Here is a 27,351-nt window from a genome sequence, read left to right as displayed (position 1 = left end):
GGCTGCTGTGTTTCCTGCATTACAACAGTGGCTGCATTTTCAAAGAATATTTCATTGGCTGTGAAGCTCTAGTGCTGACCTGAGTTTGTGAAAGGTGCCATATAAATGAAAGTCTTTCTTCTTTATATCAAAGTTCCACACTGGCCAATATTTATCCTAAACCAGTATCACAAGTTGTATTCCCCAAGTGAGTCGTTCTGCAGCTCCTCATGTTATAGTCACAAGAATAGTGCAGAGTTGTAGCAGGCGACAACTTACTTTCACAGGAGGGGACTGGGTAGCTCCAAGCTCCGAGGTTCTGACAGTGCTGCACACTGTTGCCGACAAGGTGGTAACCCAATTCGCAAGTCAGCTCCACTCTTGACCCTGGCTTTACATCAGGACTGGACACTCGGAGACTGGGCTGAGATCCTTCCAACATGGGGCAATCTGAATTTTAAAAAAGAACACAAGTAGATACATTAAATCCTTCGCCACTTATCTTAACCACAAGGGGATGGAGAAAGTTATATATCAGGGTTAGTTTGCTATAGATGAACTTGTCAGTTGAGAATGGGATGGGGGGAAACAATTGATTTTTACCCAAGAAAACATAGCCCTCTGTGTATGTATATTAGCAAGGTGATAGAATTACCAGCACAGAAAGGACTCCTGGGGTTTTTCTTCACTCTTCCGACAATTCCTGACAGAAAGTCAGGCCAAGCCAACACATTGCCTTTTTTAAGGTCATCGGGACAAGCTGTGGCCAGTAACTTGACCTGAAAAATGAGGAAAAAAGTTAAAAAGGGATTAAACTTTCCTTCAGTAGGCTGGTAGGTCATGCATACTGCCTGGCTACTTTCACCTGGTTACCTCACCCCAGGTTACTCTCAGCTTGCTTAGGTGCAGCAGATAGAGAGAACACCACATGTCCATGCATAGTCATGGTTGTCAGGTAGGAAACATGACAGCCAATTTGCACACAGGAAGCTCCCATAAACAGCACCATGATAAAAGCATTATTTTTATTCTTTATTGTTCTTATCTTATTGATTGTTTTTTTCCCAACCTAATGTATGGCATGAAAAGACCACATGCAGATGGATAAGAACATAAGAATATTAGAAATAGGAGCTGAATAGGCCATTCAGCCCTTCGAGCCGACTCTGCCATTCAGTAAGATCATGACTGATCTTCTACCTCAACTCCACCTTCCTGCAATGCCCCCACACCTCTTCATACCTTAAAATCTATTGATCTCTGCCTTCAGTATACTCAATGACTGAGTATCCACAGCTCTTTGGAGTGGAGAATTCCAAATATTTACAGCTCTGAGCAAATAAGTCCCTCCTCTCAGTCCGAAATGACTGACCCCTTATTCTGACTGTGACCACATGTTCTAGATTCCCCAGCCGGGGAAACATTTCCTCTGCATCAACCCTGTCAAACACCTTTAAGAGTTTTATATGTTTCAAAGAGCACTCTGCTTATTCTTCTAAGCTCCAGAGAATGTAGGTCCAGTCTACTCAATCTGCTTTACAGGAAAATCCCTTCATCCCAGGAGCCAGTATAGTGAACATTCATTGCACTCCCTCTAGGGCAAGTATGACCTTCCTTAGGTTAGGAGACCAAAACTATACACAATACTTCAGGTGCGGTCTCACCAATGCGCTGCATAATTGTAGTAAGAATTCTTTACTCTTACACTCCAAACCCTTTGTAACGAAAGCGAACAAACCATTCACCTTCTTAACTGCTTGCTGGAGATAATGTAGACACACTCCAGTAAGATTATTTTTTTCCTATTTGAGTCTGCCTTGTACCTATGATTTCAAGATCTTAGGATCTTGTTTTGGGAGAATGATCTTTATTTGCCTCCCTCACTATTTTAAACTGTGTGTTGGGAGCTGGGGGTGTGTTAGGCTCCTGCTAACATGCAGGTCCAGTCAATAAAACACACGGGACTGACCCTCTGCTTACTTTGATGGAAACAGCAGACTTAATCCAACTGCGCTTTCGTAGGACCAAACTTTCGTGGTTCAATGACTCCAGCTGTTACAGAGTGAATTTATATCAGACACTGATTAGACCTCGGCTGGAATATTGTGTACAGTTCTGGGCGCCACACAATAGGAAGGGATGTGAACGCTGTCACGAAGAGATATTAATGTCTATAAAGTTATTGGAAATTATTTTTAAATTGGAATTGTAGTGGGGTCTGTGTCTATGTGTTTGAGTGTGTGTGTTTTAATTGGATTAAAGCCAGCTAGTCTGGGTGCTTTGATGTATAGTAGTTTGAGATGTTAATTGAGTAAACAGTAAGGAGGATAGAAGGTTAAAATGTACATTTGCAGTTGTTAAATAAAGCATTCAAGAGTGGGTGTAAAATCTTGCATCTAGCATGGGAGACGCCAAGCAATGTGTTTACATTACTAATAAAATTAGTGGGATGGAAATGCTATTGTTAGAAGATGTGATGTTAAAAGCCTAATGATACAATGGAAAATTTTCATTCAAAGGAGAAGCTAGGTATAAACAGGAAGGAGTTTGTGTGTGCAAGTCAGAGGCGTTTAAGATCTACCAGCTTGTAAGTCTACAACTGTTTCTGCAAAGGAACCAAATTGCAAGGAACCTCATTTTGAATTCATAAGGTCAAATGTGCTTTGCCGGGTGTCTGTTTAAAGTCTATGGGTTACTGTTGCCTTGGCGAAGATTTACCTGGGAGTGATTAATTTGGGGATTTATTTAAAAGTTATTATGGTAGTAATTTATAAACATGCGTATGCATTTAATCTGTTGTTAAATAAATAAATGTTTAATTTATTTTTATACACAAAACCATTTTGAGGCTTGGTGGTCTTATTCCTGAATTCAGAGCTGCATCTCATACATACCAATTGAAAATATAGGTTATGACAGTTGTTCAAGTTTCCCTCTGGGATTTAAACAACTCAGCCTTTACCAGCTGCTGTGTCATAACAATGCATTGGAGAGAGTGCAGAAGAGGTTTACGAGAATAGTTCTAGAACTGAGACACTTCAGTTACGGGGAAAGATTGGAGAAGTTGGGACTGTTTTCTTTGAAGAGGAGAAGGCTAAGAGGAGACTTGATCGAAGTTTTCAAATCATGAGGAGCCTGGGCAGAAGATAGGGAGAAACTGTTCCTGCTCGTAAATGGATCGAGAACTAGAGGGCACAGTTTTAAAGTGTTTTGCAAAAGAAGCCAATGTGAAGAGAGGTAAAACTTTTTACACAGCGAGTAGTTAGGGTTTGGAATGCACTGCCTGGAGTGTGGTGGAGGCAGGTTCAACTGAGGCATTCAAGAGAGCTTTGGATGATTATCAAAATAGAAACAAATGCGCAGGGTTATAGGGAAAAGGCAGGAGAATGGCACTAAGTTGAGATGCTCAGAGAGCCTGTGCAAACACAATGGGCCGAATAGCCTCTTTCTACACCGTAATAATTCTGTGATTCTGTTACATTATGAGGTTTATAAGATTGTTATGTTTTGGGCTGTGTCTTAAATTTGCAGTAAAATGAAGAGGGTCATGTGACCTGTGCTGTAGTCTGCCAGACAGCAAGCTTGGGTGGTTAGAGATTAAAGGGGGCCCAGGTTATTTTACTGGGAAGAAGGTGCAAGGTATTTACAGTAGGAGACAATGGCAGTAGCCTGTGTGCTAACCGTGAGTCTCCTAGTCCTAGAGAAGTGTCGAGAACATCAGGTTGTAAACAGTTATGCTTTAAACTGTCCATTTAGTTACAAGATGAAAGACAGCTGAGCTCTCAAGGATAGCTAATCAGCATCTCTACCTGGATACAAGGCCCATGTGATTCATGTTGCTATTGAGATGGCAAGTGTACCGGGGAAGTCATTGTGATATCAGGTTACAGGCTTTCCTAAAATATCACTGAGTCGGCCAGGGTCCAAGTGAGAGAGAAAACAGTTAGAGGTTGAAAGTCTTAATGGTTCACCATGTTGGAAAGAGGATGGAAGGTCACACTCAGGTTGAAAAGACCAAATTCATGAGGAGTTAAAATGAAGCTGGAAGATTCACCCTCTCTTGTGTTAGAGGGAGGATCAATCTGCAATAATACTCTTACCCTTAAGGACAGTTAGAAGTTACCAGGCTGAGGAAGGAAAAGAACAGAAGTAAATCCTTGGGAACTAAGGATCATTTTGGACTGATTCTGGGAGATGCGAATGTTTATTTAACGAGCACCATAAACTATACCTGTGAAATGTGTTTTTTCAGTTGTGCTAAAGTTAAATTCAATTCTGTAGTTTAAGTATAAAATTGCCCAAAGAGAGAGTTTAATCAATAGTGCTTTTAGTCTGTTTGTTACAGTAGACGCCTGAAAATGTGAAATCATGTACTGTCATCTTTATAGTTATTAACTGGAAATTCAGATTTCTTTAGGAGGTGTAATAGCACACTGGATTCCAAATCTTGCCTCATTTACCTGAGGCTGACAGAGGGAGGGTCCCACAACTCTCTTGTGCTAAACATGTCTGGAAATGGCCAATTTGGTACCATGCAGAAGAATATCTCTGTCTGGATGTGAAATGTATGCCGTGTGTGGTGTTACGTTTGCTTTTCTATGTATTCAAGGTACAATTAAGATCATGGCTGCGATTTTCTGGACCCGCTGTGATGGGACCCCCACAGGGGATGCGGCGAGCCAGCCAAAAGCCCGTTCACTTCAGTGGGACCAAACGATCCGGGCAGCAGGCGGGGCTTGAAAACCCCACTGAATATCAACACGTGACCTACGCCGGATTGTCTTCAAGCCTGCTATACCCTATATCTGTAATAAAAACCAACATTATCATATAGAATTACACCCATAAAAAAAGGCCATTCAGCCCAATTGGCCTGTGCTGGTGTTAATGCTCCACATAGGGCCTCCTCCCACCTCTCTTCATCTCACTCTCAGCATATCCTTCCACTCCTTTCTCCCTCTTGTATTTATCTAGCTTAAGGAGTTCTCCCTGGTGCCCTGCTCAACATTTAACCCTCGGCCCAACGTCACTAACACAGGTTACGTGGCCATTATCACATTGCTGTTTGTGGGAGCTTGCTGTGTACAAATAGGCTGCCGCATTTCCTGCATGGCAATAGATGACATGTCAAAAGCAATTCATTGGCTGGAAAGCACTTTAGGATGTCCCAAGGTTGAGAAAGGTGCTATATAAATGCAAATCTTTCTTCCTTTCGAATTGATTTGGTGGTGAATTAGGGCATGTTTGGCGAGAAAACCTGTGTACACCACATCATGCTTACCTGTCCTGGTGTGAGGACATAATCCCATATGTTTAACTGGCTCAATGAACCCACAAAAGACTCTGCAGGGTTAAAGCCTTCTCCTCTCTGATCCTGCTCCTGTCCAAGCACCAATACTCCACCACCTTAAGAGATGCAAAAAGAACACATCAGACACCCTGGATACCAGCCGAGGGTTGACAACTCTAGTCGGACATATTCTGAGAGTTTTCATCCTCCCCCATATCCATTATTTTTTTATATAACAAACAAAACAGGTAAAGAAAATGAGAAAAAACTCACCGGGCGGAATCTTCCCAGATTTGCACTAAATGTGGTAGCGGCCGGGGAAAATTATGTTTTACCTGCCGGCCGCAATGGCGGCTTCTCGCGCCGTATTGTCCCAAACCCGCCGCATTGATAATGTATTTCCGGGAAACACGCCGTTTCCATGGCGGGCGGGGTCTCATTCACCCGCCACACCATCACCTCGCTCCTTCATCACACCAGGCGCTATATTTAAAGTGCTGCCATGCGCACACCTCTCAGTACTTCCAGCCCAGGACTGCTGCACAGGAGACAGATGGCTCCAAAAGACAAAAAGACTACAGCCCCCAGGTTTAGTGACGTGTCCCTCCAGCACCTTTTGGACGGCGTGGAGACCCGCCATGTCGTCCTCTACTCCCGATCTGGCCGCAGGAGGGGCAGCGGCATCACTAATCCGGCTTGGGAGGTGGTGGCAGCAGTGGTCAGCGCCAATGCCCTGCAAAAGAGGACAACCACCCAGTGCAGAAAGAGGATGAATGATCTCCTCCGTTCCGCCAGGGTAAGCCACCCTTACACACTCACAAACCCATCACACACCCACAGGGCCCTCACTCACTGCCAATTCAAGGGACATCACCATTCACTCTCTCACACAAACCTTCATTGTCCTCATCCGCACTCACCACCCACACAGGCCAGGCACACTTATCTGCCCTGGCAGGTGCCCTGCTTACACTCTCTCCATCTCTATTCATGCAGGACAAGCTGGCACACAGCAAGATGGAGAGGCTACAGACTGGTGGAGGAATGTCTGAAATCAAGGTTCTCACGGACTTTGAAAACAGAGCCATCCAGCTGGCCGGCGATGACCGGGACCGGTCCTGTGCTGACGGTGAGGTCGGCGGTGCTCAACCAAGTGAGGGTCCAGCAGTGCAACATCCATTAGACAAACATGCTGTGAGTGATGTGTCCTGTTTCACAGGCCACTGCCATGTGCTTATTATCTCTCTTTGCTTTTGCAGGCACATGGGGAACAGCTGATGGAGTCCACAACCCAGGGCCTCCAATCAAGCCCTGAGGGAAGGTCAGAAGAGGAATCCACTTAAACCATCCCTGAAGACCCATCACAGCACTCACACACACCCTCCACCAGCACAGGGACACGCACTGCGGTGGGACTTAGCTTTCCAGTCGCCTCGGGATCACAGTCTGGTGAGCACATCGCACTGTCTGATCCACAGCAGGCGGAGGCGGGGACTTCCCAGGTCCCCGGTACTTGGGGGACTGCTGGAGGGCAGACATTTGCTGAGTCCGAGTCAGATGATAAGCCTCTGGAGTCAGTCACGTCACAGTTGCTGGAGCTGCAAAGGCAAGCTCAGGAACATCAGGAAGGGGTGTCCTCAGATTGCAAGGCACAATGGAGGAGACCAATCCACCTTCGCTGTGAGGTGATAGCGCCTCATGTCAACGCACTGAGGCCAACACTAGTAGGATGGCAGCTGCCGTGGAGATCTTGCTCCAGGTTGTTGCTCCTGCATTGCTCCGCAGGCTGAACTCCATCACCGACACTGTAGTTGGCCTCCAACAGTGTGTACATGAGAGGGGTGTGGGACAGCCTGATCTCAGTCCCGCTACCACTTCTCAAAGAGTCAGCCAGGGGCACTTGGGCACCCATAGGAAGGAGGATCAGCAGGTGTACAACCCGGGGCCATCCATCCAGGTGACTCCGGCCCATCCGAATCCCCTCTTCCTGTGACTTCAGCAGCTCCAGCTCCACACACCAAAGAAGGTGCCACTGCCACACATCAGGACCCCGAAAGCAGGCCGGGGCCCTCCAAGTCTTGGCCCTCCAGAGGACACCCGCTAAGGTCATCACAGACAAGGCATAGCAGTCAGCAGTTGCCTCCACCTCTGCTGTGGATGTCTGAGGGGCATGTCCGATGCCAGCTGGCTTTTTTCCTGTGCTCACAGCAGAGTCCTGTCATTCCTGGAGACTCCAGGGCAATCCTGGAGGGTTGGCACCAGAGAGGTGCCAGTAAACATGGTTGCTAACACTGTGGAAAGAAAAGCTCTGGAAGGATGAATGCTATTGCTAATAATTTTGTTGGGGGGAGGTGGGGGTGTGGTGGCACCTGATGTAAAAAGGACGCTGCTGCTGGAGTTGCTCAATCCCCCCCAATCATTCCCTGTCCGAGGCCTGAGCAGGGTCACATTTCGGGCTTTCCCCCCTGCCCCTGTACTCCTCTTGCCAGCTTGAAAATGAAGGGTGGACGGGAAATGGCCCTTAAGTTGTCAATAATTCGAAGTCATGTGATGAAACCTCCGGGAATAGATTCAACCAGGAGTTGTCAAACCTAACCTTAGCATGTGGCCTGAGGAAAGTGTATGGGTTTTGGAGATGCAATGCTGTACTGACTAACTGGCTTCTTGTATTCATTTGATTCTGCCCTGAGGCACTCTGCCTCTGGGGCCAGACACCTTAAGATCAGTTCAATAAAGATCCCTCGTAGGCACACACTAATGAAGACTGCTGCCCTTATACTTGAAACATGGGGCAGGATTTTTCGCAGAGTGGGCGGACGCATGCCCGACCCGCTCGAGCGTTCAATGACGTGCGATGGCATTGAGCGAGCGTCCCAACATCAACGCGCACTGGCGCGATATCTCGGTCAGTGGGCGCGTGCGGGAATCAGCAGCATGCCTGACAATTAACAGCGCCAATAAAGGCCATTAAAGTCATAATTAAATTCAATTTTCCGCTGCCCGTCTAACCTTACGGTTGGTGGGCAGACAAGAAGGCCAAGCGGCCTTTGGGTTTTTTAATGAAACCTCATCTACGGGCGGGATAAGTTTTCCAACAGTAATTAAAAATACAGTAAAAATGTTCACATCTCTATTATAACATGTCCCTGTTCATGTGACAGAGTCACATGAGGGGACATGTTTTTAACATTTTAAAATTCTTTTTGCATGTTTTTACAAGGCTTCAGCTGCCTGAGGCAGCTCTGTGCCTCAGGGAGCATTCAGTGCACACACACACGTGCATGCACAAACTTTCATGCTCGCCCTCCTCCCGCCCCCGCCCTGGCAGCGCTCCCGACCACTCCCGGGACTGCCCGCCTCACCCACCGTGGTAAAAGTCCTGCCCACGATGTACAGAAGAAGTGAAGAAAAACTAGATTTGTGAGAGCCCTGCAAAAGGAGCGGAGAAGCCACTGAGAACCCAAGAATGTAGAAAGGTACAAATCTGCAGAAAAAAAAGGAATGAAGAAAAGCACACACAGGCTGCAAGTGAACTTTTCAGCTGCAGTGAAAATGGACAAAGGAAACACAGACAGAGGCTGCAAATAAATTACTGAGTGGAGTAAAAAATGGCTGCAGTAGATTTTCCAACCCCATCTCCAGTCCAGCTGAAAAATGATGCATGGCAGAACTGGCAGTTTTTCCACTCACAATGGCAAAACTATGGAGATTGCAACAGACTTAATGAACAACCTTGAACCAAAAAGAGTAGCCACATTGTTAACACTGCTGGGGAGGGAGTGCTACAAAGTGTATACCACCCTAAATCTAACAGACAGGCAAAGAAAAAAAGACGACAGAGATTTTGAAAGACTTGAATGCACATTTTGAACCCCGAGTCAATGTTACATATGAACATTATGTATTCAACACGAGCGTTCAGAGTGAAAAGACACCATTGCTTGATAGGTGACAGTAGTAACGCAGCTGGCAGAATTATGTGAATGTGGACAGCTAAAATGGTCTTAGGCATCAGAGGCCCCTCAGTGAGAGCAAGTCTGCTGAAAGATGAGAAAATGATGTTAAAGAAAGCGATACATGGATGTCGAAATGTGGAAGTTGTGAAAAAACAGCTAGAGCACATGTATGGCAGAGCAGACCACGAGATACGTTGTGCTGAGAGATAGTCCAAGCCAAAAGAGCTGAGCGATCACAGACAAAGGGCAGGATGCGAATACTGTGGAGGACAACATGCACAAGAAAAGAAGGACTGCCCAATGTGGGGAAAGCAGTGTTTTAACTGCAAGAAGCAAAATCATTTCTCACACAAGTGCTTGGCCAGAAAAAAGTAAAACAAAGCTGATACAGACGGCCACTGGAGAGATATCAGCAGATGAGTCTGATGAAGAACTATACACCATACGGCAGGTTGGTTCAGTCAAGTCTATAGGAGGCAAATGGGGAGGTGATGGCGTAGTGGTATTGTCACTGGACTGGTAATCCAGAGACCCAGGGTAATGTTCTGAGGACCTGGATTCGAATCAATTGAATTTGAATTCAATAAAAATCTGGAATTAAAAGTCTAATGATGACCATGAAACCATCACTGATTGTTGTAAAAACCCATCTGGTTTATTAATGTCCTTTAGGGAAGGAAATCTGCCGTCCTCACCTGGTCTGGCCTACATGTGACTCCAGACCCACAGCAATGTGGTTGACTCTTAAATACCCTCTGAGCAAGGGCAATTAGGGATGAGCAATAAATGCTGGCCAATTCAGTGATGCCCACATCCCACAAACGAATAAAAAAAAATGGTTTGTGATTGTTATAATGATGACCATAGAGAGAAAGTGTCAAGCGAACAAGTAGTGTCAGATGGACACTGGCGCATCATGCAACATAATGACCATCACAGACCTGTGCGAAGTGGCTCAACATGGTGATCTCAAAAATGAAGCCCTCAAAAGTAAGATTGAGACCATACAATGGCACAAGACTCATACCAAGAGGGCGAATTAGTCTGACAGCCCAATGCGATGGCGAGAAGGACAATCACGAATTCCAAGTCATAGATGGGACACAACGGCCACTCATCCCAGCTGGAGCAAGTCTAAAGGTTGGGATTATAACCCTGAACATGCCAACAGAGAATGGGCAAGAAAAGACCCCAGAGGAGGAGAGGGAGACAATATTCAAGTAAACCGCAAGATGGTTGCCGACCACGTCAGTGTAATGAAATGAACGAGCCGAAGGTAAATATTCTACAGGAGAATGTTCACTTCAGAGCTGAACTGAAGAGTTGAAGGGCAAGATTCCAGCTGAGTCTATATCTTTGAAAGCGCACGATAAACTGAAGCCTTCAATGAACCAAGCTGTGCGAGATCTGAACAAACAAATTTCAGGGATAACGCAAAGGTACTAGGAGGAAAGAATGACCCACAATTCCACAGTTGACAACTCAAAGCGGGAGCTGAGAAAACTGAACCAGATATAAAGGCGTAACCACAGGCACATACGGTCAACAAGTGAAGCTGCTCCTTCACTGCAATTAGCCAGTCAGGGAGAAGGGATCTCACCAGCTGTACTGAGTACAGAACTGCCATCAATACCAGGGGTCCATGAGTCCCCAACAACCACCCTGGAACAACAAGTCACCAAGGCATCAAGTGCCACGGGAACATCAATCTCCAGACAAGGAACATCACCCAGACGTACAGCAATGTTAACATGCACATGGTCCATTAAGTGACTGACCAGTAGAAAAACAGTTGTTAATGCACGAGAACAGCGGGCGTATAGTGGGTAACAGGATTGTGCATTCAAATATTTCTTTTGTTCACTGGGAAAAAAAGGGGATGTTTGTATCTTTTTGTTATGTGAAAAAGGGGATGTTTGGGTTTTGGAAATGCAATATCATGTGACTCTGCCATGAGGCATTCTGCCTCTGGGGGCAGGCATCTTATGCAAGTTCAATAACAACCTCTCACAGACACACACTGCTATCCTTATACTTGAAACAGGAAAAGGGAGTGTTTGTTGAATATGACTCCTTTTCTTCACATTGGACTTAAAACGTTAACTCCTGTTTCTCTCTCCAGTGATGCTGCCAGACCTGCTGAGTTTTTCCAGCACTTGCTGTGTTTATTTTAAATGACGACTTGGCTGGTTTAAGCCAGGCACACTGACGGAATGGTAATGTCTCTTGAGTTTTATTTTTCAAATGAGCTATTTCATTAGACAATCTCCACTTGGCTGATCAAACAATTCTGTTATTTTTTTTTTAAATGTATTCTTTCATGGGATGTGGGCATCGCTGGCAAGGCCAGCATTTTTTAGCCAACCACTAATTGCCCTTGAACTGAGTGGCTCATTTCAAGTCAACCACATTGCTGTGGGTCTGGAGCCAAATGTAGGCCAGACCAGGTAAGGTTGGCAAATTTCCTTCCCTAAAGGACATTAGTGAATCAGATGGGTTTTTACCACAATCGATGATGGTTTCATTGTCGCCATCACTGAGACTAGCTTTCAATTGTTTAATTTTTTCAATGAATCCATGGTGCGATTTGAACCCAGATGTGTCCCCAGAGCATTAAACTGGGCCTCTCGATTCCTAGTCTAGTGACATTACCATTACACCACCATCTCCCTTAGTTTAGGTTGCCCTTGGTCAGGATCGATAGAGACTGCAGGAGGCAAGGCAGTTGATAAAATTTACTTTTTATTAAACATTCTTCTAACTATATACAGGTCAGGGCCTGGCACAAGGCTTCACACAGAACCATTCCTCAGCTACTCTGTTGCCATGTGATCTTACATCACTGATGATTTAGACCTACATTTACATATTCAACATTAGCCCTTTGCACTGCATCTACTTCGCCACTCTTCAAGTCTCTGACTCTATTCAATCCATTATCCTTCAATAAGCAGCTCAGGAGCATCATAAATTATGCAAGGAAAATTTGCAATACAAAGCTGTAATCTTTGAGCACAATGATTCCAACAGAGACTTTTCCACTTGTCAAAATGTGTTGTTCACAAACATGATAGGATGTTTTCCAGAAAACAGTTTTCTTCCTATAAAAACTCTGAATTGGATATGAACAGGAAAAACAATGCTGCAATGTCTTGCAACCAATTTTTAATCAAACACCTGCATCGGAGCTCTGTAAATGTACTACCTGGTATACTTGCTCCAGTAGAAAGACCCTTGCCTCCATCGGAGACTTTTCCATCTATATAAACTCTCCATGCTCCGTCCGTGCTATTCCAGGTGATGGAGATGTGGTGCCACCTCCCATCGTTTACTGATGGGCAATCGGTAACTTTCTCCTTGCCATTGACGTATAATACCCAACTGATTGGAAGAAAGGAAAAGAACCATCAGCTCTGCACAATAAGGCAAAAGCATTGCTCCCATACTATACATCATTGAGATATACAGTACATCAGCATAATTACAATGCTTTCCAGAAATACATTGAATGGATTCTGCAAGATGACCAGTACAGTTTCCTGGGGTGGTTCTCCTTAGAACAGCAAAAGTTAGGGCGAGATTTAATGGAGGTGTTTAAAGCCATGAAGGGTTCGATGGAGCAAATAAGCAGAATCAATTTCCACTGACAGAGGAATTAGTAACCCAGAGGACACACATTTTAAGTAAATGATAAGAGAGAGAGAGAGGGGAGATGGAGAAATCATTTTATGCAATGCGTTGTTACAATCTGGCAGCAGAGATAATGGTAACTTTCAAAAGGAAGTTAGATACATACTCAAAGATAAAGAATTGCAGGGCTATGGGGAAAGAGCAGGGGAGAGTTGGACTAATTGCTTGGCTCTTTCAAAGAGTTGGCACAGGCACGATAAGCCTATCTGTTGGTGAACTGGCAACCATGTGCTCAAGCTGTCAGGTCCATTGTTCTGACTTTGTCTGCTCTGGTCCTCCCCTCTAAAGGCAGTCATTATATATCAAATAAAATCATCTACCCTCAGCCAAGCAGTAACCTCCAATACACATGTATAGATATGCTTCCTGATTGTTCCTTTTCTTTTGATGAAAGCAAGTAAACTAAATTCGGAAAAACGAGGGACAAAACAGGATGCAGCCCTTTAAAGGGACACTGCGAGTTAAAAGTCAAACGTTAAAGGAAACTTACAAACTTTAAATCAAAATGTGATCAAAGGGGCCTATAAAGCACCCCAGCCCCCGCGGGACAGAAGTCCTCCTTGTTCCTCTCTGATTCTACCACAGCTTTAGCTTTTAAAATGCCTTAACAGTACAGTGAAAGGTTTTAATATTATAGTTCATTGGCTATTTTTCAATCGATTAATGTCTGATCTCTATCTCACTCCAGTTCCATATTTCTGTAACATGTGTTACCAATGACTCACCATTGTTTTCTAATCCCAGAGTTGGTGATCTGGAACAGGGTGATATTGGTGACGTGATCCATAATTGTTCTCATTTCCAGAGAGCATTGTTTCTCTTAATAGCCTAATTCCCTGAATCCCAAATATAAAACTATGTAGTCAGCTATAATGTTCCCTCATTTTTCTATAAGATGTGTTTACAGTTTAAAAGGTGAAATATGTTAATAGGGTGTTACAGCTTTCAATTATTTCTGCAGCCGTATGATAAGCTAATCACTTAGAAGGACATTTATGAACATTGCGACCACTAATTTAAAATAATACCACAACAAAATGTGAGATTTTTGCATTACATTTACTTTTGTCTCTCTAAATAAATATAAAATAATTTTGAGAAATTAAAAGATGATGGATTGGGAATTTCATTTATCAGACTGTAAACCCAATAAATTGCGAAAAAAATAATTCCTTGTGGATTGCATTCTATCTTTACTCTGAGCCACAAGGTTCGGGCTCCAAGTCCCACTCCAGGACTTGAGGGCTAAAATCAAGGTCAAGATTCCAGTGCAGTACTGAGGCTGTGCTGCATTGTTGAAAGTGTCATCCTTTGGATGAGATGTTAAACTGAGGACCCCCATCTGCCCTTACAATCGGATGTAAAAGATCCCATGACACTATTCTGAAGAAGAACAGGAGAGTTCTCCCCGGTGTCCTGGACAATATTTATCCCTCAATCAATATCACAAAAGCAGGTGATCTGCTCAATTATCACATTGCTGTTATGGGAGCTTGCTGTGCGCAAAATTGGTTGCCGCATTTCCTGTATTACAACAATGACTACACTTCAAAAGTACTTCATTGGTTGTAAGGTACTTTGAGATGTCCACTGGTCGTGAAAAGCGCTATATAAATGAAAGATTTTTTTGCTTTTTTTCCATTGTTCTTGCAGTAACTTATTGCTTCTGTGTATTCATGCACCAATGAATAAATCCAGCTTATAGTTTTAGCCTGTATGTAATAGTTTAATAGAGAGGTGCTTTCCACTTTGTGAAAGGAGTAAGGAGTATTGGTGGATATGTCAAGTGACTTTCATTGACCAATATCGTAAATTAAGGGCAGAATATTTTTCCTCGTCGGGTGGATGCGGTGGGCAGGCCCGGGAGCGACTGTGAAACCGACCGCTGCCCGCAATCAGGCTCCGACTGCAATTTCATGCTGCCAGGCCAATTAGCGGCCAGCCAGCGTGAAATGTGCGCTGGGGGCCTCAGCATGCCGGGGTGGGGGTGGGAAGGAGCACGAGCACTTGCATGGGGGAGCGCGCACTGACAGCTCCCTGGAGGCACAGAGCTGTCTCAGGGAGCTGATGAATTTTAAATTTAAAAATAAACTTTTCACATAGGAGATAAACATTTCCATACACATGACACAGTCACATGGTGAAAAGAGATGTTAAAAAAAATTTCTTTTAGTAAGCGCTGGAAATGTCCAACATGGATGAGGTTTCATTAAAAATACAAAGGCTGCCTGACCTATTCTCCTGCCCGCCAACTGAATGGTTGAGCGGGCGGCAAAAGATGCAGCTTAATTAATTTCCGTAAGGGCCTTAAAAGGCCTCAATTGTCGATGGGCGCGCGCAAGAAACAGCAGCGTGCCCACCAACCAAAAGATCGCAGGAGTGCACGATGACGTCGGGATGCTCACCTGACATTGCCATCGCGCACTATTTCACTCCCATTCAGGTCAGGTCCGCACCCGCCCACAGGACGGAAAATTCTGCCCTCAGAGTATTTGTTAATCCATTGCTCACTAGTTTAGATACACTTTTGTTTACATGAACAGACTTCAGTTCAAAGGAGACTCAGTTTGTTAGTGGAAACAAACTTGCTTCTTGGAAAATAAGAATATTGGGTGCAGGTGTAGTTTATATCTGGAAAACCAAGGCTCTCGGATCTGTTTTCTAATGGATGAAAGATGCAGAGAACTGCAACTATTTTTGTTAATGCAGTAGAATTTACCCATTGTAATCCGTTAGTAGGAATGCATTGTCACAGTCATTGTCCAAGGCATAGGAAATTGGAGTCCCGTAGTTTGTGGTATCAGAAGATTTCATCCAGAAAGCACAGGTAAGAGCACTGAGCATTGGTAACATGTTATCCAATAAAACATAGCCATAGATTCCCGAGACATCAAAATCCAGGTTAAAGTTGGAGGATAATTCTAAAAAGAAAATAGAATTCAAAACAGGCAATGCCATCTGGCAATGTGCAGTGAGAAAACAAGACAGCTATTTGGTCAATATTCCAAGTGTAAAGCTACATCAACTCAATCCAATCTGAATTAAATAAAATTAACTGGCTCTAAGATGGGGCTTTTCATGTCATCACCCCTGAAATTCAACAGCATTATTGTCATCATCAATATCCTGGCAGTCAACACTGACCAGGAACTTAAATGGACCAGCCACATGAACACTTTGGGTACAAGAGCAGTTCAGAGGCTGGGAATTCTACAGTGAGTAACTCTCTTCCTGAATCCCCAAAGATAAAAGATATAAGTCAGGAGTGTGATTAAATACTCTCCACTTGCCTGGATGAGTGCAGCTCCAATGACACTCAAGAAGTTCAACACCATCCAAGACAGACCAGCCCTTGGAAAGAGAATATTACTTTCCTAATATTGCTGGGGGATACGGGGAAGCAAGCTGGTGGGGACTGTGTCTGTGTTGTGTGGGTGACTAATTTAATTAAACTGAAGACAGTTAGACTGCAAGGTTTAAAATCATTAGAGGGAAAAGGTATAAAAGCAGGCATTTTGAAATGGAGATGGACAAGCTAAGATGAGATCCCAGTAGATACAGGATGAATGGGAATTTGCATTAGGAGATAAGTGAGGAGTGAATTGCTGCTGTTGAATTTCAAAGAGGCATAACAGAAAGTTTTACAACTGGCAAAAATTGTAAATAAATAAGGCAAAGTTATTAAGTATATTTTTCCCCGAAAGTGCTGGCCATAATGACAACATGGAAGATTTTTATATTCTGTGAAAGGTAACTACCAAAGAAAATTTAGAACAAAGGGTTGAGAGATAAAAGGGGAGAAAATATATTTAAGGGAATATTGAAAGCTGTATGAGGTGAGTGGCCATGTAAGATCTTGAAGAGTGTGCTGTGCAAAGACAGACCTGTGAAGGGAGCAGCCTCTAGCCACCCCACAGAAGTGCTTGTTTGTCCCAGAAAGCAAGGTTTTTTTTTTAAGCCTTGGATTTCCATTGTTAAGTGAGAGGGAGAGAGAAGCCCTGTGAAATACCTCCCTTATAGCAACAGTGGGTGCCTTGCTGTAATATTACTGGATGTTTAATAGATTAAGAATCTATTTGGACTGTTGCCTGGAAAAAGGGTGTTTATTTGAGAGTCTAGCTAAGTAGAAATCTTTTTGGAAACGTTATAAGACTAAATTTAATTGTGTAACTGTAATCTTGTGTGTTTAAGTTTTTTTTTGTTAATAAATGTTTTAATTTAGTATCTAAAATCTCCATGGGTATTAGTGAAATCTTTACTTCTGACTTCAGTGTACATACCTTCTCGTAATAAAGTACAAACTGCAAATTCTTGTGATTGTTTGGCCAAGTTTCCCTTTGGGATTTGGTCAGCCCAGCAATTATCACCTGCCTTACCATAACACGCCACAGCAACACACCAAGGATCCTTTGACAGCACCTTCCAAACCTGCGACCTCTACCACCTAGAAGGACAAGGGCATGGGAACACCACCACCTGTAAGTTCCCCTCCAAGTCACCTTCAATCCTGACTTAGAATTATATATAGAAATATTTTTATTACAGTTCTTTCACTCTCATTGGGTTAAAATCCTGGTACTCCCTCCCTAACAATGGGTGTACCAAATGGACTGCAGTGGTTTAAGAATTTGGCTCACCACTACCTTAGGGAAATTAGGGATGGGCAACAAATGCTAGACTTACGCACATACGAAGGAGCAGTAGGCCATTCAGCCCCTCGAGCCTGCTCTGCTATTTGATAAGATCATGGCTGATCTGATAGTAACCTCAAATCTGCATTCAGCCTACCCCCAATAACCCATCACCCCCTTGCTTACCAAGAATCCATCCACCTCTGCCTTAAAAATACTCAAAGACTCTGCTCTGCCTCCACCGCCTTTTCAGAAAGAGAGTTCCAGAAGACTCACGACCCTAAGAGAAAAATTTTTGCCTCATCTCCATTTTAAATGGGCGGCCACTTATTTTTATACAGTGACCCCTAGTTCTACTCCCACAAGAGGAAATATCCTTTCCACATTCATCCTGTCAAGTCCCCTCAGCATCTTACACGTTTCAATCAAGTCGCTTCTTACTCTAAACTCCAGTGGATACAAGCCTAGCCTGTCCAACCTTTCCTCATAAGACAACCCACCCATTCCAGGTATGAGTCTGGTAAACCTTCTCTGAACTTCTTCCAATGCATTTACGACCTTTCTTAAATAAGGTGACCAATACTGTACATGGTGCTCCAGATGTGGTCTTACTAGTGTTCTGTATAACTGAAACATAACCTCCTTACTTTTGTATTCAATTCCCCTCGCAATAAGTGATAATTTCTATCATCTTCCCTAATTAGTTGCTGTACCTGTATACTAGTCTTTTATGATTTATGCATTAAGATACCCAGATGTCTCTGCATCTCAGTGCTCTGCAATCTCTCTCTATTTAGATAATATGCCTTTCATTCTTCCTGCCAAAATGGACAATTTCACATTTCCCCACATTATATTCCATTTGCTAGATCTTTTCCCACTCACTTAACCCATCTATATATTTTTGTAGCCTCCTCATGTCCTCTTCACAATTTACATTCCTACCTATCTTTGTGTCATCAGCAAATTTGACAACCATCCTGTCCACACCTTCATCCAAGTCATTTATATAAATTGTAAACAGTTGAGGTCCCAGCACTGATCCCTGTGGCACACCACTCGTCACATCTTGCCAATCTGAAAAAGGCCCATGTATGCCTACTCTCTGCTTCCTATTAGCCAGCCAGTCTTCTATCCATGTCAATATGTTACCCCCTATCCCATGAGCTTTTATTTTCTGCAATAACCTTTGATGTGGCACTTTATCAAATGCTTTCTGGAAATCTAAGCCAGTGACACCTACATCCCATGAACAAATGCATTAAAACAAATCCAACAACTGCTCTTTGAACCTGTGGCAGCCCTACCTGTCTGTAGAAATGGATGATTTATCTTTTAAAAGTTCCATCAAGTACTAACTAGGAGATAAGAAGCCGATGGAACTAAAAACTGAGGGGATGTACGGCAAGGGTTGGGGGGAGCTTAATGTGCAGTCGGACTGATCTTTCCTGTTTAACTCCATTATCCAACCTCAACATTATTCCCTGCTGCATTAATTTCTTGTGAGCATTGATTTGAGAGTCTGCTCTCCCATGCAACAGGAACACAAACAGTCTTTCAGCTCATCTGCCATAACAAGTTCGGCTGAGCTTTGTCCTGATTCTACGACATATTGCGGCAGAAATTTGGCATCGTGAGACCTTTACCTGTTTCACATCGGGTTCCGTTGAAGCCTGGCGGGCATTCGCAGGTGTACGAGGCTAGATCATCCACACACAGCCCATGGTTCAGACACGGATTTGACTCACACTCATTCACATTTATTTCACAGACCAAACCAGTGTAGCCTGGGACACACTGACACCTACATGAGAAAAGCAATAATTAGGCAGTCATAATCATTCTGTGGCTTCTAAATAGATGATTTAAAGCAAGGCAGCAGCTAAACCTACATTTAGGCCTGTAGGATAAGGGTGTTCGGCAGAGGAATGGTTAACGTAGGACTGGAGAACAGCACCACCCCACAGTATGATGTAGAGAGTCACATGATCATAGACTGTCTGCGCAGTCGAGTCTGGAAAGAGCGGCATGGAGAGAGCACCCACTACCTCGGATATGTATATAGTTATGGGTTACCAATAAATGGTTTATGTTCAACCATACAAGCCTCCAGACCGCTGAGACACCAAACAACCTTTACAACAATGCCAATGTCGGCTGGCGCTCATCAGGTAGCACACCTGCCTCTGATCTCACAATGTTCTGGGTTCAAGTCCCACTAAAAAAGCCCAAAAATCAAGGCTGACATTGCGGGAGTGCTGCACTGTCGGAGGCACTGTCTTTCAGATGAGACATTAAACTAAGGCCCCTTCCGCCTGTTTAGGTGGCTGTAAAAGATCTCATGGCACTATTTCGAAGAAGAGCAGGGGAGTTACCTCCTGTGTCCTGGCCAACATTTATTCCTCAAATGACATTATCTAGTCATTATCAAATTGCTTGCTGTGTGCAAATTGGCTGCCACAGTTGCTACATTACAACAATGATTACACTTCAAAAGTGCTTCTTTGGCTGTAAAGCACTTTGCAAAATCTGGTGATAGTGAAAAGTGCTAAGAAAATGCATGTCCTTTTTTTTTTGTAATTTATGAAACTTCCTCAGAGGATTTGGGCCATATTTTCCAAAACTAATCCACTTGCAGAGCTAAAGTCAGGCCTCTGCCTGATCCAAATAAAAATAGAAAATGCTGGAAAAACTCAAGCAGGTCCGGCAGCATCTGTGGAGAGAGAAACAGAGTTAATGTTTCAAGTCCATATGACTCTTCTTCAGAGCTGAAGAGGGGTAGAATTGTGATGGATTTTTTACTCTTGAAGAGGGGGTGGAGTGAAATAAAAGGTCAGGGATAGGTGGGAGCTCAGGAGAAGTTTGACAAAGATGTCATGGACACAGGACAAAGAGATTGTTTTATCTGCCTGATCAGTCTTTTCTTTGTCAACTCATCTGTGACAGGAGAGGGAGAAAAGGGAATAAGTGTTTTTTTGAACTTTTCACATTTCAGTGTTAGACTGAAGGAATGGCATTGGGCACAAAGCTGCATTTCTGCTGTGCGTCTAGCGAGGTTACAGCGATGGAGTAAGCAGTCAAACAAATTCCTGATCAAAGATCTACAAACTCTGCTTTAACTTTAACATGGGGAGGCAGTGGTGTAATGGTATTGTCACTGGACAAGTAATCCTAGACAATAGCTGGTTTCCTTTTCTTTTCAGTTGAGTACAACAATGCTTTAATGAAGTAAAAACGACCTAAGGTGCGATTATCAAGTAAAAATTTGACACCGAGCCACTTCAGGAAATATTGGGCCAGGTGAGGGTAGATCTCAAGAGATGACTAAAAGGAGGAGGGAGAGATGGAGAGGTTTAGGGAGGGAATTTCAGAGCTTGGGGCATTGGCAGTTGAAGGCATAGCCGCCAATGGTGCAGCGATTGGAATTGGCAAGAAGCCAGAATTGGAGCATCATCAAAATCTTGGGGTTCATTGCTATTGTATACTACACAGAAAGCAGGCTCCCATGTTGTTTGAGAGAGATTGTGCCTCAAAAGCATAAGAATCTTTAGAAAATGGAAGGGGCTATGGGACCCAACAAGACCATCCTTTTCCAGTTAATTTGAACCCCAAAGACCATCCCTTTCAATATATTTCTCAATTCCTTATCTCCCCATGAAAATACCTAGTCCCAGCTACGCTGTTGACTTCAACAACATTCCCTGCTAACTTATTCCCCATTGGGTGAAAAACATCTTCCTTCTTTTTCAAACAACAAATGCAAAAGAAAAGTCTGGATCACAAATGAGCAAGATCGAATCCATGACGTAGTTGTTACGATTCCCTTAGAGACCAATAAATTTTGAATTTCCAGTGACTGACTGGAAGGATCACACAAGATTTCAAGTATTAAGATTTTTACTGTAACAAACAAACTGGAAGCAACATTGACTAAACACAATTTTTGTAGGCAACTTAAACCCTAGACTACAGAAAAGTCCCCCATTTAACTATTAAAACACCCAAAAATTCCCTTCCAAAGTTATACTTTACTCTGTCCCTTAAGTAGGCACTTCATTCCCTAGTCTAAAGTTATTCTCTGCTCCTGATGGCTTGCTTCCTTTTTCCTATTCCAGCTGGACAACCTCTAATCCTTGAACTGACTTTCATGTGAGGGTTACCCTGGAGGTTCCTCCCTCTAGCCAAAGCTACGCAAATCTTCCAGCCTCATTTAAATCCTCACAAATTTAGACTCTTTAATTCAAGTGTAAGCTCCCACCTGACAATCAGTGTGGTGAACAATAGAGACTGGCTGCGTCTATCTTTCTGCTTGCTCTCGGATTCTGGCTGTGTCTGGGAGATTTGGGGTATCTTAAGAAACCTGTAACCAGATTCTACAATAGCTTCCTAAGGACTTCTCCCTTTCCAAATCCCATCTCTATGGCAATGTGAATCACATGGACCTTATATCCAGGTAAAAATGCTAATTAGCTATCCTCTAGACCCACAGCTCCATTCTAGCTTGAAATTAGGTAGACAGTTTAAAGTGCAAATATTCATAAAACCTGACATTCCTGACACTTCTCAGTGAGACTTAGAGACTAACAGTCTATCCACTATCAGCGTGGCTGCTCTGGTCATTGTTTATAGGTATGAACATCTTGCACCTTCTTCTCAGTAAATCAAGCTGGGCCTCACTGTCCCCATAACAACCAAGCCACCCAAGCTAGTTGTCGGGCAAAAATCTAGAGCAGGACACTTGACCCCCTTCGTTCCTCCATTTCACCCTAAATTAAAGAGACAGTCCCGAAATATAAACGCCATATTTGTAACAGTGGTTCTGACCTGAAGTTGTTGACTTCGTCCATGCATGTCCCTCCATTTAAACAGGGCAAGCTGGCACATTCATTAATATTAACATCACACGTGTCTCCCAAAAAACCAGGCTGGCATGTGCACTGAAATCCTCCGATCAGGTTGCGACATGTCCCATTGTGGAGACATGGCATTGAAAGGCACTCGTCGACATCGAGCTCACAGTGGACTCCTTGGAATAAAGAAGAAGCGGAAGGCATCAGTTAAAAATAAAACATCCTGGAGGGTGCAACGTAAAAAGTTATAAAATGAGGGCGGCACCTGTGAGGAAGCGTTGAAATTGCTACCAGATAGCCCTGTTATCGCATTAATAAAAATATAAAATTAAAAACAGAAAATGCTGGATAAACTCAGCAGGTCTGGCAGCATCTGTGGGGAGAGAAGCAGAGTTAACGTTTCGCGTCCATATGACTCTTCTTCAGAGCTTTCAGCATCTATAGTATTTTGCTTTCATGCTATTATCCCAGTGTCCTCTAGCCAGGATCGCCTCAGCAATTTGCAGTGAAAAAGAGAGCTGTGGATGCTCAGTTATTGATTATAATCAAGACTGAGAGTGATAGGTTTTCAGACACTAAAGAGAATTAAGTGATATGGGGATAGTGCGAGAAGGTGGAGCTGAGGTAGAAGGATCAGCCATGATTGTACTGACTGCCGGAGCAGGCTGGGAGGAGGGAGAGGGGGTGGGGAAGCGGTAGTATAGCTCCTGCTATGTTCACATTGGATCAATCTTTCCAGAAAGATCTTTCATCCACTTACGACCCTGTTCCTGGTGGATTCATAACAGCCAGAAGAGTAAATGAGCTGAAGAAACCAGCGCAATCCAGCACAAACCTTACCCCAGAGAGATGAGTGTATAAATATAAATGTTCACCTGCTGTACATCTGAGCTTACAAGCCAACCTGACAGAACGAGCAATTGAATATGAAAAGTTAATTATGCCCATGGGTGATTCAAGAAAAATCTTTACAAGGATGATGCCAGAACTGAGGGTATACCCATCAGGAAAGATTGAACAAGCTGTTGCTCTTTTCTCTAGAAAAGAGAAGGGTGAGGGATGACAGAATAGGGGGTCTTTAAAATTCTGAAAGGGTTTGGTGAGGTAGACGTAGGGAATATGTTTCCACCAGTGCAGCCATAAATATAAGATAGTCACTAATAAATCCAACAGGGAATTCAGGAGAAACTTCTCTACCCAGAGAGTAGTGAGAATGTGGAACTCATTACCACAGGGAGTGGCGTAAGAAATTGCTGTCAACCTTACAAAATCTTTTTAAAAAATCATTGAATATATTCCGTAGCAGCTTGCTGTCCAGTGGCTCTCTCTGCCCAGGACATGTCTCTAGCTTAGGCTTTGAAACAAGCTAAACCTGATGGCATTCTCATGGCCCATTTTTAAAAATTGGGATGTGGGTGTCACTGGCAAGGCCAGCATTTGATGCCCATCCCTATCTGCCCTTGAACTGAGTGGCTTGCTAGACCATTTCAGAGGGCAATTAGGAGTTAGCTACATTGCTGTGGGTCTGGAGTCACATGTAGGCCAGACCAGGTAAGGATGGCAGATTTCCTTCCCTAAAGGACATTAGTGAGCCAGATGGAGTTTTACAACAATGGATAATAGTTTCACGGTCACCATCACTGAGGCTAGCTTTTAATTCTAGATATATTAATTGAATTTCAGCTGTCCTTAGAGCATTAGCCAGGGCTTCTGAATTACTAGTCCAGAGACATTACCATTATGCCACCATCTCCCCCTGTGCAAACCAACCATCTGACTAAAGGTTAAACAGGATGCCTGAGCAAGTGGTAAGCCTAGAAATAACTTCATGGATTCTGGACGTAAACAGGAGGGTACACACTCAGTGTCTGTCCCTTGGCGATTGGTAAATGGGATCGAACATGTGATTGACATGGAGCACCCGCCAACCTCGATAAATATAGTTTATAAACTGGTGCTCGGGAGAGAAGCATTCAGTTGTCTACGGATGGCGGAGGATAGGGGGACAGCTTAGCGCAAGGAGGCTGGGAACTAAAGGGACTGCCTACCAGCTACAGAGGTCAGCACTAACACTGCATCATCAGTCCATTTGTTCTCCAGGACCAGTAAACCATTCTCACCTGTCACGGGTTGTATTTGTTTTCTGTCTATTTAGGTTATGCATCATATTTAAACTGCCGCTTCTTAATAAAATGCTTTAAAATCACTTATGAGCTCAACCCCCTTTTTTGGGTAATTTGAGACTCCAGGACCAAAATCTCACAATAGCATGGATGCAATTAAAGGGAAGTTGGATAAACACCAGGGATAAAGGAATAGGAGGTTGTGCTCGTAGGGTTAGAGGTGGGAAGAGGCTTGTGTGGATCATAGAACACTTGGGCCAAATGGCCTGTTTGTGCTGTAAATTCTACGTAATCAAAGCTGCAATCCATATATTGAAATTAGATTTCAATCCTTGCTACAAAATTTCCTGTACATTAAGAGATTTGTCAGTTATCCATATCCACAAACCAGAAAATATTTTAATAAAATAATCAAATTAAACAAATACCGTGGCTTATTTTGCCAGTGAGAAATTAAATCCAAAGAGGCATAATGACCATGTTTTTACCTCTAAATCCATCAGTACATCTGCAGTGATATGCATTAATCCCATCAATGCATCTTCCTTCATGAAGACAAGGTTGAGAGTTACACTCATCCAACTCTTCTTCACACAGCAGACCTAGAAAACATCGACACAAAACGTTTGCTAACATCTATGTTTTAACGTCAAAGAGTCCCATTGCTCTCTGATATCTCTGTCAGTTGATGTAGAGTCATTATAAATATATCCATTGCTTCAGACCCTGCCATTAATACTCCTCAACTTATCTCTACATCCCGTTCCAGCCCAGAACATTCCATGATCTCGGAGCTCCTCTAATTTCCTTCACTCCACCATTCTCTCCAGCTCCCAAGGCCCTAAGCTCCAGAATTTCCTCCCTAAACTTCTCCACTTCTCTCACCTCCTTTAAGACGTTCCTTAACCTACCTCTTTGAACAAGCTTTTAGTCATCTCCCCTAATGTCTCCTCATGTGGCCCAGTGTCGAATACTGTCTGATAACCCTTCTGTGAAGAGCCTTTAACTCTTTTATTATGTTAAAGATGCTACATAAATGCAAGATGTTTTTACTCAGAAAATAAGTTTGGAAAATAAATAAACCTTCCAATGAAAGAAGAAAAAAAAATCCCTGGAACCTATGCTGTACACTGTCTATGACATTAATGCCCTTTCTATAATGAGATTCCTAAAACTATACATAGTATTCTGACTGTGATGTAACTATTGTTTATACAGATTACTCTTTACCCCTGAAATTTATGATCCTGTTTATTATATTGAGACTGATACAGAGTTGATTATGTTTTAATCTACCTATATTCACACTTTCAGGGAATGATATATTTGAACTCCTAGGTCTCTTTGTTCCTTTATGCCATTTATTGAGTCATATTTTGGCCTCAGCGATGAATGGACAGAGCCAGCCGTGAACTACTTTTGCACTTTTCCATGGATTTATGGGCCTTTGCAGTGAAACTTGCTGTGAATTCGAGTCAACCAGCACAGCACCCTCTACAGAACATCTGGGACCATGTGGACAGGGAAAACAACCGTACATCTCCTTAATTTATCAGATTGAAGAATAGTTAATGAGCAGCGCAGACTCTGAACCAGGAAGTATCAGTTACAATGTGTGGAGCTTTACGTCAGCGGGATTTTACAGTCCTGCCGAAGTCAGTGGAATTTAGAATGGCTCGCTGCATTTTACAGCCCCACCCCCGCTGGGATGGGGCCGTAAACATTCTGGCCCATGTTAAATTCAATGCCAAATCAGGCGGAGAAAGCCAAATAAAGAGACGGAAGGAAAAATTGGATTTAGAGATAAAAAGGGACAGACAGAGAAAGCAAAAAGAACATTATTCAATATTCAATGATCAATGGCCACCAACGGAGTTGCAAAGGAAAATGGGGATGCTCAAAAGGCCCGAATTGGAAGGGCTCAGAGATCGGGGAGTGTTCACCAAGGCCAGCATTTGTTGCCCATCCCTAAATGCGAGAAGATGGTGGTAAGCAACTTTTTTGAAAAGCTGTAGTCCTTTGACTTTTCTGTAGCAGTTTGAGGGCAGTTAAAAGTCAACAACTTCGCTGTGGGTTGGAGTCACGTGTAGGCCGGACTTGGTAAGTACAGCAGGTTTCCTTACAGGAAGGATTTTTACAACAATCGATGAGTATGATAGTCACCATTACTGAGACCAGCTTTCAGGTCCAAATATTTATTAATTAATTGAATTTAAATTCCACAAGCTGCCTTGATGGCATTTATGCCCATGTCCCCAGAGCATTCGCCTGGGCCTCTGAATCACTAGTTCAGTGATATTACCACTATGCCACTGCCTCCCCTACGGGTAACTATCATTGCAAAGAGAGACACTCGAGACGTTGGAGCCATTTCCACTGGAGCAGAGGTAGCAAAGTGTAGATCCAAAAAATGTTTTATAATTAGGTGTATTTTGAAAGATGGAATAGGGAAAAGACTACTTCTTTCTTGTCGGGGAGTTAGTGATGTGGGGTTATCGATTTAAAACTGTCACTGAGAAGAAAGGAACGGAGGCTGTGGGATCTCGGTCCATGTGGAGAGGTGGAGTGTGGAACGCTCTGCCAAGGAAGTAATTGAGACAGGTAATGGTCGATGAAGATTTAAAGCAATGGAAAATACGGCCATATGGAAAGAGTACTGCAGGTACTGCAAGTAGCCTCCTTTTTTACTGTTAACCAATGTGGATCTATGGTGTTATCTTAGGGGATAGTTTAGGTTTTGAATGCCCTGCGGTCTTGAAGTGGGACACCAATTCCTCATTTCCCAGTTTTTCACAAATACGTCATGAACTGGGAAGTGCTGGAGTTCAATTA

At 43.3% G+C, this 27,351-nt stretch overlaps 1 protein-coding gene across 1 annotated transcript in view; it reads right to left on the bottom strand.

The window, feature by feature from the left end:
• svep1 (sushi, von Willebrand factor type A, EGF and pentraxin domain containing 1) overlaps positions 1–27,351 on the bottom strand; it is a 229,044-nt gene that overhangs the window by 75,071 nt on the left and 126,622 nt on the right. Inside the window, exons 23-30 of the mRNA XM_078529199.1 lie at positions 25,008–25,121; positions 22,371–22,572; positions 19,193–19,350; positions 15,635–15,836; positions 12,431–12,606; positions 5,261–5,385; positions 635–758; positions 259–429 (exon numbers count right to left, since the gene is read on the bottom strand). Of these exons, the coding sequence (XP_078385325.1) occupies positions 259–429; positions 635–758; positions 5,261–5,385; positions 12,431–12,606; positions 15,635–15,836; positions 19,193–19,350; positions 22,371–22,572; positions 25,008–25,121 (1,272 nt within the window). The remainder of the gene's footprint in view (positions 1–258; positions 430–634; positions 759–5,260; positions 5,386–12,430; positions 12,607–15,634; positions 15,837–19,192; positions 19,351–22,370; positions 22,573–25,007; positions 25,122–27,351) is intronic.

This window comes from Cetorhinus maximus, chromosome 2 (assembly GCF_964194155.1).
Source record: "Cetorhinus maximus chromosome 2, sCetMax3.hap1.1, whole genome shotgun sequence".
In the NCBI taxonomy this organism is placed as follows: domain Eukaryota; kingdom Metazoa; phylum Chordata; class Chondrichthyes; order Lamniformes; family Cetorhinidae; genus Cetorhinus; species Cetorhinus maximus.
Note: the sequence above shows the minus strand (reverse complement) of the source record. Positions and strands in the feature narration are given on the sequence as shown.